We start from the raw sequence: 17,346 nt of genomic DNA, 5'->3' as shown, positions 1-17,346 counted from the left end.
TTAAATTCTTAGCTCGAGTATCACTTAACTTGTGGGGATCATAAGGAGACATCTGGTTAGAAGAGCGAGTAAATAATGTGACACAGGTGTGATAACAGAGATGAAGCAGAAGTCCTGAAGAAAATCTATAAACCGCCACCAGGAGAATGAGCCGCCGCTCACTGCTGGCAGAAGTCTATGTGTCTCCGGTAGTCGCTGTCCTCGGTGTAGTGTGTTATACTATGTATCCATATATCTCCCATCAATGTCATGTTATCTGCTGTCTGTGTCTATGTGCACAGGTGAAGCCTTTGGTGCTCTAGGGCAGTGAGGAGAATAAAGTTTGTCCATCAAAACAGATATTGGGGCAGATTTACTTACCCGGCCCATTCGCGATCCAGCGGCGCGTTCTCTGAACAGGATTCGGGTCCGGACGGGATTTATGAAGGTAGTTCCTCCGCCGTCCACCTGGTGGCGCTGCTGCTCTGAAAATCAACTGAACGCGCCGGAATGCACCGAGCTGGACCAGGTGAAGGTAAGCGCTTCCCAAGCGACACAATTTCGGTTTTTAAATGCGGCGGGGCAATTCAGGTACAATCGGCGCAAATCGGAAATATTCGGGTAACACGTCGGGAAAACGCGAATCGGGCCCTTAGTAAACGACCCCCATTATGATAATTTGTTTTTATGCATTATGCAGCAAACATACCTTAAGTATGCTATAGCGACACTGATGCAGAAACATATCTTGTTTAATCTCTGAATTGAATGGTTTTGCTGAACAAACAATTATAAAATTATGATAATGAGGCTTCTGTGGCTCCTTCTCTTACATTAGTCATGCACTGCTCCAGAGAATGATGCAATCACTCTTCTTCCTGCAAGGCAGAAGTAATCAATCGCTGCACCATCCCCCAGCTGCTGTGTATGAATCATCCAGCTCAGGTTGATTAGTTCTGTCTGGACAGCTCAGGAAGCTCTGTGTGTAAAGTGTTTATGTAGGCACCCAGCTTTCCGCAGGTCCTGAATTTTATAATTTTTTTAAGGAGCAAAATCACTTAGATCAGGGATTAAACAAGATATGTTTCTGCATCAGTGTCACTACAGCATTCTCAAGGTTTGTTTGGTTCACAGATCATAAAAAAATGGTAGATTACCTTTAACCCTGTGCACCGCCTGCTGATCTGTAAGTCCTATCATCTTGCCTGTAGGCAGATGGGAACCTAAACTCCGATATTGACCCCAATGCCCCATCCGGTAGTAATATATACGGTTATTTCTTTAGTACCGTAAGTGGGTTCTCCATGTAGTGTCCGATGCCCATGCTGACATCAGGTATGAAGAGACATTGGGGCACATTTACTTCCCCGGTCCCTCGTAGTTCCCGAAAGTGCATTGTCCGATATCCTGCATGTGTCGCTTCCCCGCTCAGGTCCAACAGAGTTCACCACCTTCCTCCCGGTGCATGTAAGTGCTTGGCTTGCGAAACAATTTTGAAGTTAAATCCCGCGAATCGTCCGACGGCCCGCCCCCCGATTTGTGCTGCATGAAAGCAGGCGCGATTGCGACTAAATCCGATCACGGGCGCCAAAAACCCCTTTTAAATCCCTGTCTCAGCCGCGCAAAATGAAAATCGTCAGGATGTCTGACGAAAGTGCAGTCCACGGGGCCCTTAGTAAATGAGCCCCATTATTTTTAAGTGTCAGGTCCTCTTTTGTAGCAGGTAATTGCACCCCTGATGCGGCCCCAATCTAGCTGCAGGTGGTGCCGCCTGAGGCAAGAGACTCAACTTGCTTGATGGCTGGTGCACTGCTGCCTATAAGAGCCAATGACTAGCCTCGCGTTAGCCTGTATTATATAGCTGACCACCACTGATATCTCTGATCCTGAGTGTTTAAACCTTTAGATACTGGGGCACATTTACTTACCCAGCCACAGGAGCTCTCGAGCGTCCGACGATCATGCACTCTGACGGGATTCACAAAGATCGTGCGCCCGATTTCCTGCATGTGTCCCTTTCCCGATCAGGTCTGCCGGAGTTCACCTTCTTGTTCCCGGTGCATGTAAGTGCTTGGATTGCGAAACAATTTTTAAATCCCGCAATTTGACTGCATCTGTCGGATCATCCAATGGCCACGCACAGCCCCCCTCTCCCCCCCCCGGTCATGTCGCATGGAATCGACACCAATCGCGTGCGGTATAATCACCTTTTAAATACCTGTTCCGGAGCGATCCCCGAAAAGTCGGAAACCCAGACGGAAATGCGGCCGCGGGACGCTTAGTAAATAAGCCCCATTGTGTTCAATGCTGCTTGCGGCATCAGTGTGGCTGCTGTAGACCTAGGATATATAGCGCTGGGAACCAAGCAATAGGATTCAGGAGTTTAAATATGTTTACAAATATCCTAGACTATTGTTTTGTTTCATTTGTATCCATTCTTGTTATTTATTATTAGAAAACTCCTTTAAGGGATCGATTAGATTGTAAGCTCCTGGGATCAGGGAGTGCAGATTGTGGAGCCCCTTCTCCTGTAGCCACACAACAGCGAACATGTAATTTATAATCCAGTTACCGGTACGCTGATAATGTATTCATCCTGATGAATTCCTGCAAAATAAAACGTTCCCGTAAATCACGCGGCAGAGACCTCGGAGGGTCAGCGCTCAATTAAAGGTTGTAGTCGGAGAAGACATTTCATTAGAAATCACATTAAAAAGTGACATCTGTCCCCGAACTTTTACTTACAGAATTTACTTAAAGGGGTTTTGCCCATGAAAGAAACTTCTCAAATCTCAAAGTTCTCTAATCCCCTGGTGATATTTACACAATCAAGATCATTTTTAACCCCTTATTTTACGTGTTTTACTCAGTTTTATTGATGTTTTAGCTGCTATCACTCAGTGATAATCGGTGTAATATTCTAGAGTGTGAGCGGGGACTTTATCCCTCTGTGCTGTGAGATGCTGTGTGCTGACAATGTGCTTAGATGATCAGGGTCCAGGGTTTATCTACACTTTCATTTATCTTCTGAACGTTCACTAGTATCTGACACATAGAAAAAGAGATGAGACAGATCAGAGATGACGAGATCCAGGAGATGGATATAACACACAATGACACAGCTAGCTCCTACTACATCTCAGCTATAACACACAGTTTTGCTATACTCCCTTCCCCTGCTATAGAGACCTTATCTTGCCTGTAGCTTGTAGAATAAGTCTCTATATGCCGGCTGTATGCCGGCAGGAAGTGCCTGTGTCTGAGCTGGTCTTGTAATGCATGGGGGAGGGACCGGAGCACTGCAGTGTGCAGACAGGAGAAGCTTTTCCAGACCATAGTCTGAAGATTTACAGTCATATCCAGGGACAACCAAAATTGTGTACACCAGGACTGATAGAGGCAGGTTGGACTTATATCTGAGAAATGCTGCATTTTTGTTAATAACAGTGAATTAGAGAATGTGATATTTTGTTATCCTGAGGATATGTAAGAATCTTGATTTTGTGGGAGGATTAACCCTTTAAAGATCTACAATGTATCAATTCTTCTTCAGGTGAAGTTTCCTCACTGTCAGATAGGTGGCGCCGCTCTCTGTGGCTTATCGCCACCTATGTTACTGCTGCAATGGTTTAAAGGGAATGTGTGTAATTTCTAAATACCACGTTAAAGATGTCTAAATCAATAGTGGGGGGGGAGGGGTCTCCTCGACGTGACCTTGTTCTGTAAACTGTATTGGAATATGGATGTAAAGATCATGCTCTTCTCTGGAGGTCCGGCTGTACACAGCAGGTGGAGACCCCTTTTTCATCTTGTGTTCACTGGTACTTACCCTTTAAACCCCTTAAAGGGATCAGGACTTTATTTCACCAGGTTGCTACCTCTTGGGGTGGTCTCATTGTTGGGGAGCTCTGACCGGGCAGAATGGAAGACACCCGGGACATAGGTACAAGGAGACAAAAATAATCAAAAATTGACAAATAGTCAATCATCCAGGGTCCGGACAGGAGGGGGAGGGACACAGCAATCACAGGGTCCTATGGGAGGACACGGGGACCAGGAGCAGAGGGGCTGATACCCAGGACCCGTTGGCGTCTCTCCTGCATATCAATGGATTTTATAGAATGACTCAAGTGATTAAAAGTGTAATGCTTCCTATCTCCTGCGGGGGCGCTGCAGGCGAACTGCTCTATGTAACTGAGGTCCAAGCTGCGTAACAGTAGAGGGACCTAAGTAGGAGACACCTAGGTCCTGGGGTGAGTACAAATGGGAGGCAATGGATGTTACAATTTGGGCTGGAGGAGCCACATACAGTCATTGTGGGTTGCAGTTGACTTTCTATTTGCAGAGCATTGAGGTCACTATGAGGGGGGCCCCTCTATAGCCTGTCTGCACTGGGGCCCCCCTGTGGCCCCTCTATAGCCTGTCTGCACTGGGGCCCCCCTGTGGCCCCTCTATAGCCTGTCTGCACTGGGGCCCCCCTGTGGCCCCTCTATAGCCTGTCTGCACTGAGGCCCCCCTGTGGCCCCTCTATAGCCTGTCTGCACTGGGGCCCCCCTGTGGCCCCTCTATAGCCTGTCTGCACTGGGGCCCCCCTGTGGCCCCTCTATAGCCTGTCTGCACTGGGGCCCCCCTGTGGCCCCTCTATAGCCTGTCTGCCCTGGGACCCCCTGTGGCCCCTCTATAGCCTGTCTGCCCTGGTGGCCCCCCTGTGGCCCCTCTATAGCCTGTCTGCCCTGGTGGCCCCCCACCATTGACTTGTATCTTCCATGTATATTTCAGGCGTTTCCACTAAATCCTGGAACATCTATGTGAAGAACGATGGTCTGGAGGAGAATCACGAATTCCTAAAAATTATCCTTCGGTCACCCAAGAACGGCGTGCTAGGCAAAGTCACCGAGGCCACCATCGAAATAACGGATCCAAGACAAGGTGAGGGCGGAGTCTTCTCACTGATGTGACCAATCAGGTTACAGCCATGGTTTGGGTTACACATGGACTGGAGTTTGTAAATCTTCATTATCCTATTCATGACTTCATGTATCTAGAAGATGTCACATCCTCTGAATAGCTGTGGCTTTTCTCTCCTGGTATTAACTGTCCTCACACTGCTGTGCTCTTAGCTCTCTGCATTGAGTTGTTCCACAGATACAGCACTGAGTAAAAGCTGTAGCAGGTTCTGGTCCAATACTACAGTTGTCAATCAGACTAAAAGAGAGGAATTGTGGAACAGCTCAATGCAGAGAGCACAGAGCACAGCAGTGTGAGGACACTCCCCAAGTGCACTTGAATAAGCTAAAATGTTGGAATACAAATCCATATATCACAGTCCTGCTGCTACTAACAACATGCACAAAGGTCTGATTACACATCTCTCCAGGGACAATACCTAACACTGGCTGCAGAGAGCACAGAGCACAGCAGTGTGAGGTCTTATTACACATCTCTCCAGGGACTATACATAACACTGGCTGCAGAGAGCACGGAGCACAGCAGTGTGAGGTATGATTACACATCTCTCCAGGGACAATACATAACACTGGCTGCAGAGACCACGGAGCACAGCAGTGTGAGGTCTGATTACACATCTCCCCAGGGATAATGCATAACACTGGCTGCAGAGAGCACAGAGCACAGCAGTGTGAGGTCTGATTACACATCTCTCCAGGGACAATACATAACACTGGCTGCAGAGAGCACAGAGCACAACAGTGTGAGGTCTGATTACACATCTCTCCAGGGACAATACATAACACTGGCTGCAGAGAGCACAGAGCACAGCAGTGTGAGGTCTGATTACACATCTCTCCAGGGCCATAACACTGGCTGCAGAGAACACAGAGCACAGCAGTGTGAGGTCTGATTACACATCCCTCCAGGGATAATGCATAACACTGGTTGCAGAGAGCACAGAGCACAGCAGTGTGAGGTCTGATTACACATCTCTCCAGGGACAGTACATAACACTGGCAGCAGAGAGCGCAGAGCACAGCAGTGTGAGGTCTGATTACACATCTCTCCAGGTACAGCACATAACACTGGCTGCAGAGAGCACAGAGCACAGCAGTGTGAGGTCTGATTACACATCTCTCCAGGGACAATACATAACATTGACGGCAGAGAGCACAGAGCACAGCAGTGTGAGGTCTGATTACACATCTCTCCAGGGACAATACATAACACTGGCTGCAGAGAGCACAGAGCACAGCAGTGTGAGGTCTGATTACACATCTCTCCAGGGACAATACATAACACTGGCTGCAGAGAGCACAGAGCACAGCAGTGTGAGGTCTGATTACACATCTCTCCAGGGACAGTACATAACACTGGCTGCAGTGAGCACAGCAGTGTGAGGACACTTCGAGGAGCTACAATCCTGGAATTTAAGTCCATATATCACAGTCCTGCGGCTACTAACAACGTAGAGAAAGGTCTGATTACACATCTCTCCAGGGACAATACCTAACACTGGCTGCAGAGAGCACAGAGCACAGCAGTGTGAGGTCTTATTACACATCTCTCCAGGGACTATACATAACACTGGCTGCAGAGAGCACGGAGCACAGCAGTGTGAGGTATGATTACACATCTCTCCAGGGACAATACATAACACTGGCTGCAGAGAGCACGGAGCACAGCAGTGTGAGGTCTGATTACACATCTCTCCAGGGACAATACATAACACTGGCTGCAGAGAGCACAGAGCACAACAGTGTGAGGTCTGATTACACATCTCTCCAGGGACAATACATAACACTGGTTGCAGAGAGCACAGAGCACAGCAGTGTGAGGTCTGATTACACATCTCTCCAGGGACAGTACATAACACTGGCAGCAGAGAGCGCAGAGCACAGCAGTGTGAGGTCTGATTACACATCTCTCCAGGTACAGCACATAACACTGGCTGCAGAGAGCACAGAGCACAGCAGTGTGAGGTCTGATTACACATCTCTCCAGGGACAATACATAACATTGACGGCAGAGAGCACAGAGCACAGCAGTGTGAGGTCTGATTACACATCTCTCCAGGGACAATACATAACACTGGCTGCAGAGAGCACAGAGCACAGCAGTGTGAGGTCTGATTACACATCTCTCCAGGGACAATACATAACACTGGCTGCAGAGAGCACAGAGCACAGCAGTGTGAGGTCTGATTACACATCTCTCCAGGGACAGTACATAACACTGGCTGCAGTGAGCACAGCAGTGTGAGGACACTTCGAGGAGCTACAATCCTGGAATTTAAGTCCATATATCACAGTCCTGCGGCTACTAACAACGTAGAGAAAGGTCTGATTACACATCTCTCCAGGGACAATACCTAACACTGGCTGCAGAGAGCACAGAGCACAGCAGTGTGAGGTCTTATTACACATCTCTCCAGGGACTATACATAACACTGGCTGCAGAGAGCACGGAGCACAGCAGTGTGAGGTATGATTACACATCTCTCCAGGGACAATACATAACACTGGCTGCAGAGAGCACGGAGCACAGCAGTGTGAGGTCTGATTACACATCTCTCCAGGGACAATACATAACACTGGCTGCAGAGAGCACAGAGCACAACAGTGTGAGGTCTGATTACACATCTCTCCAGGGACAATACATAACACTGGTTGCAGAGAGCACAGAGCACAGCAGTGTGAGGTCTGATTACACATCTCTCCAGGGACAGTACATAACACTGGCAGCAGAGAGCGCAGAGCACAGCAGTGTGAGGTCTGATTACACATCTCTCCAGGTACAGCACATAACACTGGCTGCAGAGAGCACAGAGCACAGCAGTGTGAGGTCTGATTACACATCTCTCCAGGGACAATACATAACATTGACGGCAGAGAGCACAGAGCACAGCAGTGTGAGGTCTGATTACACATCTCTCCAGGGACAATACATAACACTGGCTGCAGAGAGCACAGAGCACAGCAGTGTGAGGTCTGATTACACATCTCTCCAGGGACAATACATAACACTGGCTGCAGAGAGCACAGAGCACAGCAGTGTGAGGTCTGATTACACATCTCTCCAGGGACAGAACATAACACTGGCTGCAGTGAGCACAGCAGTGTGAGGACACTTCGAGGAGCTACAATCCTGGAATTTAAGTCCATATATCACAGTCCTGCGGCTACTAACAACGTAGAGAAAGGTCTGATTACACATGGCCCCAGGGGCAAGACCTTACTCTACCCGCATAGAACACAGAGCACAGCAGTGTGAGGACATTCACTGAGTTCATTAGGAGAAACTTAAATGCCGTAATTTTATCTATCAAAGATACAAATGGAGACATATATATGATAGGATAAGTTAGGATAATCTGCAGGGACCCCATGACAACACTGCCTGTAGGTATTGCTGATCATTGTTGTCCTGGGGATGTGGGATTTCCTAACTACTAATGAAAATCCAACATAGTGAATAGAATAATCAGAGACCTGATTGGTGGTTATGAAGCCTGAAGCCCCTATGAAGCAGCCGGAACGTAATGACAGGAAGTGTTATCATAGTGACCCTGAGAAAATACATGTATTTGTGAGATGTAACTTCAATCTGCTGTGCAATATCAGTATCATATCCCTGACTCTAATCCGTCATATACAGAACTGGTCTCCTCTCATAGAGAAAAGAGATTCTTTGGGCCCCAGAGGCTCCCAGAGCCCTGGTCACCCCCACTAGTTACGTCCTGATTGTGGGATATTTTCACCGATTCTTCATTTCATATAGTGAATGTGCTGGGGTTACCGTATTTGATTGCACTGCGTGGCGTTATTATTTATACCGTCCAGAATCTGGGTGAAGAGTGACACCTAGTGGACACATGTGATACGACAGACATGGTCCTGCTCAGAGGTTTTCTAATTCTAATTTCTCAGAATTTTGCAGCATTACTTTAGTTTCCAGTATATAAAGCATGCTGGACAGGATGTGACAACCATTCCTTCCATGAAAAGATCCCTTAAAGATATCTCTTTAAGGGATTGTCCACTTTCCATGATGCCTAAAGAATAACCTAATCGTAAAGTGTCCACTGCTGTGTCCTCCAGTTATCAGATGTCTTCTGTGGGAAGAGCTGGAAGAAGTATTCAATTCTTCTACAGCTCCCCCACAGGGGAATAGAGGTATTACACATTTCTCATAGAAGTGAATGGTATTTCCACATAATGTACGGAAATACTGGGTCCTCCACTACTCGGCTGTCATCTTTGGAAGATGATAGAGTATGTATATGTGTGTTCTATTATTCTACAGCTCCCCCACAGGGCAAACACAGTATTACACATTTCATATTGAAATCAATGGTTTGTTTATTCAATGCACAGACATGCTGGGTCCTCCAATGAGTAATCTGTAGGGGAATTTGGAGCTAGTATTCTGTATCTCTACAGCGCCCCCACAGGGGAAGTGAGATATTACACATTTCTTATTTAAATCAATGCAGTCGACATGTAATGCACAGACATGATGAGTCCTCCTAGGAACAGTTCAGTAAAAGCTGATTCATTGAATTATTTATACCTTGTGCAGGGCCTGATGGGAGGAACAGGACTCCAGGAATTGTCTTGGAATACAATAAAAATGAGTCCTGCTTCTCCCTTCAGGCCCTGCACCAATCATTAGTCAATGAATTAGATTCGACAGGAGTGCTCCTTTATTCTTTGGGAGAGCTGTAAGTGTAGTGTTCTGTCACAGCGCCCCCACAGGGGAAATGAGGTATTACACATTACTTATTCCAATCAATATTTTGTCTATTCAATGCACAGATGTGCTGGGTCCTCCAATGAGCAGCTGTAATCTGTAGGGGAACTGAAAACAAGTGTTGTGTTCTTCCACAGCACCCCCACAGGGGAAATGAGGTACTACACATATCTTATTGAAATCAGTGCTCTAATAAATGAGGGTCCTGAAGAGAGAGACCCCTACTATTAGCTGTAAATATGTGTATTATATTCCACCCTAAATCACTGACATTATGTATTTAGGTCAATGTCGGGGCCAGGATTCGCCAGCAGGAGAGATCTTCTATCACGCCATAATCGGAAGCTCCAGAGGCCACCGGCTACGAAGCGACACAAGAGGCGAAGACGGACAATCCGCGTCTCCACAGATCACCCAGATCCTCCTGCCCAACGCCCGCAGGAGCCATGCCCCCCACCCGGGCATCGAGGTGGCATCGCCCGGACCCCAGCGCCGGAGGACTGCAAGCGGCGTTCTCGTACGTTAATTTCAGTTTCTGCATTAATGACAGTAGGAAGAAATGAGGAGGTATAAGTCATCCCTAATTGATAGTGTTCTTCCCAGCAAATGAAAAACTTCTATGGATTATTGCACAAATCTAATTATCTAATTAAGCTGCTTCAGGTTTGGTAAGTGGTTAAAATAAATTGAGCCGCCGCTGACATTCCCTCTGAAGAGCGCAGCTCCTGGGCCGGCGATTTAATTAGCGCAGCCTGATGAAGATGACACGACTCTTGTGATGAGATTAAGACCCTTATTGGGGCCTTGGTAAAAAGCATATTTAGGTCTCAATAATTCAATATTAAGGATGATGAAGCTTTTACAAGTCGGATCTTCCCTCCATCCCCGGTTACGGCCGTCGCGGATGATTTGCATCAGTTTTTAATGTAAACTGCAAGAAAAATAATGAGCCAAAGGGAGACAGTCAGCAATTCCTTCACAAGTGATAACAGCGCCGCCTAGAGGATGGGGAGAGCAGTGCAGGTGTAACTGGGCATGGAGGCCGTGGGCTGTGGGCTGTGGCTGTAGTTGCATCATTGTATCACAAAGCACCACCCAACCACTGGGACCCCCAGAAATGGAGACCCCAAAGTCCGCCATTGCCCATGTGTGACGGATGGCCAGACCCCTGCCTCTAACACCATAGAAGTGGTCCCTCTTCCCCACATGACTAGGGGTCCGAGCTGTGGGACCCCCAGTGATCTGTAATTTATACCCAAGATAAGGGGAGATAGAATCCACAACAATAGAATCCCAACTACCTGATTGCAAGTGCCAAGGAGGCGGTCCTTTCATCTACAGTGCCCAGGAGGCGGTCATTTTGTCCACAGTACCCAGGAGGCGGTCCTTTCACCTGCAGTGCCCAGGAGGAGGTCCTTTCGTCTACAGTGCCCAGGAGGCCGTCCTTTCACCTGCAGTGCCCAGGAGGCGGTCCTTTCACCTGCAGTGTCCAGGAGGTGGTCCATTTGTCCACAGTGCCCAGGAGGCGGTCCTTTCATCTACAGTGCCCAGGAGGTGGTCCTTGCATCTACAGTGCCCAGGAGGTGGTCCTTTTACCTGCGGTGCCCAGGAGGCGGTCCTTTCATCTACAGTGCCCAGGAGGCGAACGTTCATCTACAGTGCCCAGGAGGCGGTCGTTTTGTCCACAGTGCCCAGGAGGCGGTCCTTTCACCTGCAGTGCCCAGGAGTTTGTCCTTTCACCTGCAGTGCCCAGGAGGCGGCCCTTTCACCTGCAGTGCCCAGGAGGCGGTCCTTTCACCTGCAGTGCCCAGGCGGAGGTCCTTTCATCTACAGTGCCCAGGAGGCGGTCCATTCATCTACAGTGCCCAGGAGGCGGTCCTTTCACCTGCAGTGCCCAGGAGGTGGTCCTTGCATCTCCAGTGCCCAGGAGGCGGTCCTTTTACCTGCAGTGCCCAGGAGGCGGTCCTTTCATCTACAGTGCCCAGGAGGCGGTCCTTTCATCTACAGTGCCCAGGAGGCGGTCCTTTCACCTGCAGTGCCCAGGAGGCGGTCCTTTCACCTGCAGTGCCCAGGAGGTGGTCCTTTCACCTGCAGTGCCCAGGAGGCGGTCCTTTCACCTGCAGTGCCCAGGAGGCGGTCCTTTCACCTGCAGTGCCCAGGAGGCGGTCCTTTCATCTACAGTGCCCAGGAGGCGGTCCTTTCATCTACAGTGCCCAGGAGGCGGTCCTTTCATCTACAGTGCCCAGGAGGCGGTCCTTTCATCTACAGTGCCCAGGAGACGGTCCTTACATCTACAGTGCCCAGGAGACGGTCTTTACATCTACAGTGCCCAGGATGGACAGTCCCAGCCCCTCTTGTCTGAGGGACTAGGGGCGCTGCCTTCCAACCGCTCCACATTTGGTGCCACTTTTCATGTAAATAGGAGAGGGGTCGCAATAATCCAGCGTGAAGTTATTTGCTACCTAATGAGTCCCTGCAGTAATGCTCATCCTGAGCCCCCTGGTTCATGAACAGTATGATGGAACAACAGTGAAGACTGAAAAGGCTCAGTACAGTGAGAGAAGTAGAAACGTGGCCTCTGTTCACAGGTAGCAGAGGTAGTAGATGCATCCAGGCTCCTCTGCCTCATTAGGAGGCTATTGTAAAAGATGAGAAGATTTGGGGTTCAGGTGACTTCTCTTAATGGTAAGAGGGGGGCTCTGTCTATCTATAGGGGTACCCCACATTGCTCAGCGTCCTCCCACAATGTATCTTATGGCCTTTGATGATACATTGGGGCAGATTTACTTACCCGGTCCATTCGCGATCCAGCGGCGCGTTCTCTGCGCTGGATTCGGGTCCGGACGGGATTCACCAAGGTAGTTCCTCCGCCGTCCACCAGGTGGTGCTGCTGCGCTGAAGTTCCCCGGAACGCGCTGGAATACACCGAGCCGGGCTGAGTGAAGGTAAGTGCAAGCTCCGCGACACATTTTTTGTTTTAAATGCGGCGGTTTTTCCGAATCTGTCGGGTTTTAGTTCGGCCACGCCCCCCGATTCCCGTCGCGTGCATGCCGGCCCCGATGCGCCACAATCCGATCTCGTGCCCCAAAATCCCGGGGCAATGCAGGGAAAATCGGCGCAAAACGGAAATATTCGGGTAACAGGTCAGGAAAACGCGAATCGGGCTCTTAGTAAATGACCCCCAATGTGTCTGAATTGTGTCCTATTGTTCCTCCAGTATCCAGAGAAGACGCCGCGGAGCAGCAGGAGAGGAGCCGTGTGGTTGGTGGGAGCTCCCCCCATCCTGCCTCTAGATGCTTCAGAGCGCCCCCTGCAGGATTCTGCTGTAGTGGAACATAAGACCCAGAATACTACAAAACAGGTAAAAGCTCAAGACATTTGTGCTCAAGGTCTCTGCTTTCTGTCAGTGAATGGAGCAATTTTGACACTCAGCTACAGACTGCAGGTCTGATACTTCTCTGAGCTGAAGGTCTGATTAATGAATCCTCCGACTCCAAAATACAGAATAAGAAGCCGAAGATTTGTCCTGCCGGGTGGAGCCAACACCAGAAATTCTGCTACTACCTCAGTACTAACCACAAGACCACCTGGGAGGACGCCGAGCACCACTGCCAACAGAGGTGAGATATAATACACACAGTGATGTGACAGTACAGGGATAATACACACAGTGATGTGACAGTACAGGGATAATACACACAGTGATGTCACAGTACAGGGATAATACACACAGTGATGTCACAGTACAGGGGATAATACACACAGTGATGTCACAGTACAGGGATAATACACACAGTGATGTCACAGTACAGGATAATACACACAGTGATGTCACAGTACAGGGATAATACACACAGTGATGTCACAGTACAGGATAATACACACAGTGATGTCACAGTACAGGGATAATACACACAGTGATGTCACAGTACAGGGATAATACACACAGTGATGTCACAGTACAGAGATATTACACACAGTGATGTCACAGTACAGAGATAATACACACAGCGATGTCACAGTACAGGGATAATACACACAGTGATGTCACAGTACAGGGATAATACACACAGTGATGTCACAGTACAGGGATAATACACACAGTGATATCACAGTACAGGGATAATACACACAGTGATGTCACAGTACAGGGATAATACACACAGTGATGTCACAGTACAGGGATAATACACACAGTGATGTCACAGTACAGGGATAATACACACAGTGATGTCACAGTACAGGGATAATACACACAGTGATATCACAGTACAGGGATAATACACACACTGATGTCACAGTACAGAGATAATACACACAGTGATGTCACAGTACAGGGATAATACACACAGTGATGTCACAGTACAGGGATAATACACACAGTGATGTCACAGTACAGGGATAATACACACAGTGATATCACAGTACAGGGATAATACACACAGTGATGTCACAGTACAGAGATAATACACACAGTGATGTGACAGTACAGGGATAATACACACAGTGATGTCACAGTACAGGGCTAATACACACAGTGATGTCACAGTACAGGGACAATACACAGTGATGTCACAGTACAGAGATAATACACACAGTGATGTCACAGTACAGGGATAATACACACAGTGATGTCACAGTACAGGGATAATACACGCAGTGATGTCACAGTACAGGGATAATACACACAGTGATGTCACATTACGGGGATTATACACACAGTGATGTCACAGTACAGGGATAATACACGCAGTGATGTCACAGTACAGGGATAATACACACAGCGATGTCACAGTACAGGGATAATACACACAGTGATGTCACAGTACAGGGATAATACACACAGTGATGTCACAGTACAGAGATAATACACACAGTGATGTGACAGTACAGGGATAATACACACAGTGATGTCACAGTACAGGGCTAATACACACAGTGATGTCACAGTACAGAGATAATACACACAGTAATGTCACAGTACAGAGGTAATACACACAGTGATGTCACAGTACAGGGATAATACACACAGTGATGTCACAGTACAGAGATAATACACACAGTAATGTCACAGTACAGAGGTAATACACACAGTGATGTCACAGTACAGGGACAATACACAGTGATGTCACAGTACAGAGATAATACACACAGTGATGTCACAGTACAGGGATAATACACACAGTGATGTCACAGTACAGGGATAATACACACAGTAATGTCACAGTACAGGGATAATACACACAGTGATGTCACAGTACAGGGATAATACACACAGTGATGTCACAGTACAGGGATAATACACACAGTGATGTCACAGTACAGAGATAATACACACAGTGATGTCACAGTACAGGATAATACACACTGTGATGTCACAGTACAGAGATAATACACACAGTGATGTCACAGTACAGGGATAATACACACAGTGATGTCATAGTACAGGGATAATACACACAGTGATGTCACAGTACAGAGATAATACACACAGTGATGTCACAGTACAGGGATAATACACACAGTGATGTCACAGTACAGAGGTAATACACACAGTGATGTCACAGTACAGAGATAATACACACAGTGATGTCACAGTGCAGGGATAATACACACAGTAATGTCACAGTACAGGGATAATACACACAGTGATGTCACAGTACAGGGATAATACACGCAGTGATGTCACAGTACAGGGATAATACACACAGTGACGTCACAGTACAGGGATAATACACACAGTAATGTCACAGTACAGGGATAATACACACAGTGATGTCACAGTACAGGGATAATACACACAGTGACGTCACAGTACAGGGATAATACACACAGTAATGTCACAGTACAGGGATAATACACACAGTGATGTCACAGTACAGGGATAATACACACAGTAATGTCACAGTACAGGGATAATACACACAGTGATGTCACAGTACAGGGATAATACACACAGTGATGTCACAGGACAGGGATAATACACACAGTGATGTCATATTCGGGCAATATGTGCACTTTCCTCTCTCACTTTATGGGGCCACGTATGGATATATACTGGGTTTGCATCTGTCACACAGAGGATTTTTCCATGTTACCGATGCGTTTCATCCTCTGCTCTCTGTATTGCAGGGAGGGCGGTCACATCACGGCTGTAGAATCAGGAGCAGACATGCGGTGGCTCTGGAAATTCGCTGACAAGAAGCCTTTTTGGATCGGTAAGGAAGATAATTTTGCTGTTTTTAGAAAAACAGCGCCACAGCAATACACAGGTTGTGCCAGGAATTGCAGCTCCATTAAAGAGCTGAGACAATTCCAGGCAGGACCTGTGTAGAGCGGTGGCGCTATAACCTCTCTCACACATCTCGCCATTGCAGGGCTCAGACTGCAGGGGGAGCCCTCGCGCTGGCGCTGGACAAACCAACAACCTTGGACCTTCAGCAACTTTAAGAAGACAAAGTCTCCTGTTCCTGGGTCGGCAGAGGATTGTGTCCTTGTCGGGAGGAGAAGGGAATGGCTGCTCAGCGGCTGCGGCCGGAGACACCGCTACATCTGTTCCTTCCCCCTTTAGGACCCTTCACCGCGTGGATATCGGCGCCGCCGGGTGTGAATGGACCTTTATGGATCTCTTATGGTCCATCCCTAAAGTATCATCTCATCTCTGCATATAAAACCGCCCTCTAATGCAACTGCTCTGCGGCGCCTCCCTGGGGCGACACACAGAACTGACTGATGACTGCACCAGTAAGTGAGGGCGTACGGACCGTGCAGCTGCTATGGGCCCTGAGAGGAGGGATCCCGGGAAAGCTGGGTGACACGGAGGCCATCGGGGATGTCGTCACCTCTAATTAACTGGAAACAGAGAAATAATAAATTGTTACATTGTTACCAGAAACACACATTGTAACAGCCGCTCAGCTGTGGACAGGCTCCGCCGTGACTCCGATATTCTGTAACTTCTACATTTAATAAACAGGAGATTCCATCTTTTTCTAATTATTTGTTGCAGATATTGAATTTCCAGATCCATAAAAAGAGCAGGAAACACGGGATGAGAAATATTAGGATAGATACATAATACTCATTATAATATCTGATTGCTGTCAGTGAATGGAAACAAGATTATTTCTGAAAGCAGAAACCTGCACAGGATTGTCACACAGAATCACCGGACCCCAAATATTTCTGTTCCCCCTATCACTGGACACACAGAATCCCTAGACCGGCTATTATCCCTGCCCCCCTATCATCTCTGTACCCCCTATCACTAGATCCCCCATCATCACTAGACCCCCCTATCATCTCTGTACCCCCTATCACTAGACCCCCCTATCATCTCTGTACCCCCTATCACTAGACCCCCCTATCATCTCTGTACCCCCCTATCACTAGACCCCCCCATCATCACTAGACCCCCTATCATCTCTGTACTCCCCTGTACCCCTAATCATCACTGAACACCCATTTATCTCTATCCCCCTTATCAGCACAGGACCCTAATTATCTGTGTACCCCTACACCCCATAAAACTTGACAGACCCCCATCCCCACTAGTCCTTATCTCACTGGACATCCTATTAATCACAAGACCCTCTGTCATCACTGGACCCCCATCATCCCTGGACTCCTCATCACTAGACCCCCATCATCCCTGGACTCCTCATC

At 47.9% G+C, this 17,346-nt stretch overlaps 1 protein-coding gene across 2 annotated transcripts in view; it reads left to right on the top strand.

The window, feature by feature from the left end:
- Positions 1-16,680, top strand: part of LOC140105206 (FRAS1-related extracellular matrix protein 1-like) — a 147,063-nt gene extending 130,383 nt beyond the window's left edge. For both annotated transcript variants that reach the window (XM_072129162.1, XM_072129163.1), the window contains 6 exons: positions 4,759-4,908; positions 9,966-10,198; positions 12,899-13,042; positions 13,186-13,301; positions 15,814-15,899; positions 16,059-16,680. In XM_072129162.1, the coding sequence (XP_071985263.1) occupies positions 4,759-4,908; positions 9,966-10,198; positions 12,899-13,042; positions 13,186-13,301; positions 15,814-15,899; positions 16,059-16,252 (923 nt within the window). In that variant the 3' untranslated portion in view covers positions 16,253-16,680. The remainder of the gene's footprint in view (positions 1-4,758; positions 4,909-9,965; positions 10,199-12,898; positions 13,043-13,185; positions 13,302-15,813; positions 15,900-16,058) is intronic.
- Positions 16,681-17,346: the final 666 nt, after the last annotated feature.

Source organism: Engystomops pustulosus, chromosome 10 (assembly GCF_040894005.1).
Source record: "Engystomops pustulosus chromosome 10, aEngPut4.maternal, whole genome shotgun sequence".
NCBI lineage: Eukaryota > Metazoa > Chordata > Amphibia > Anura > Leptodactylidae > Engystomops > Engystomops pustulosus.
Note: the sequence above shows the minus strand (reverse complement) of the source record. Positions and strands in the feature narration are given on the sequence as shown.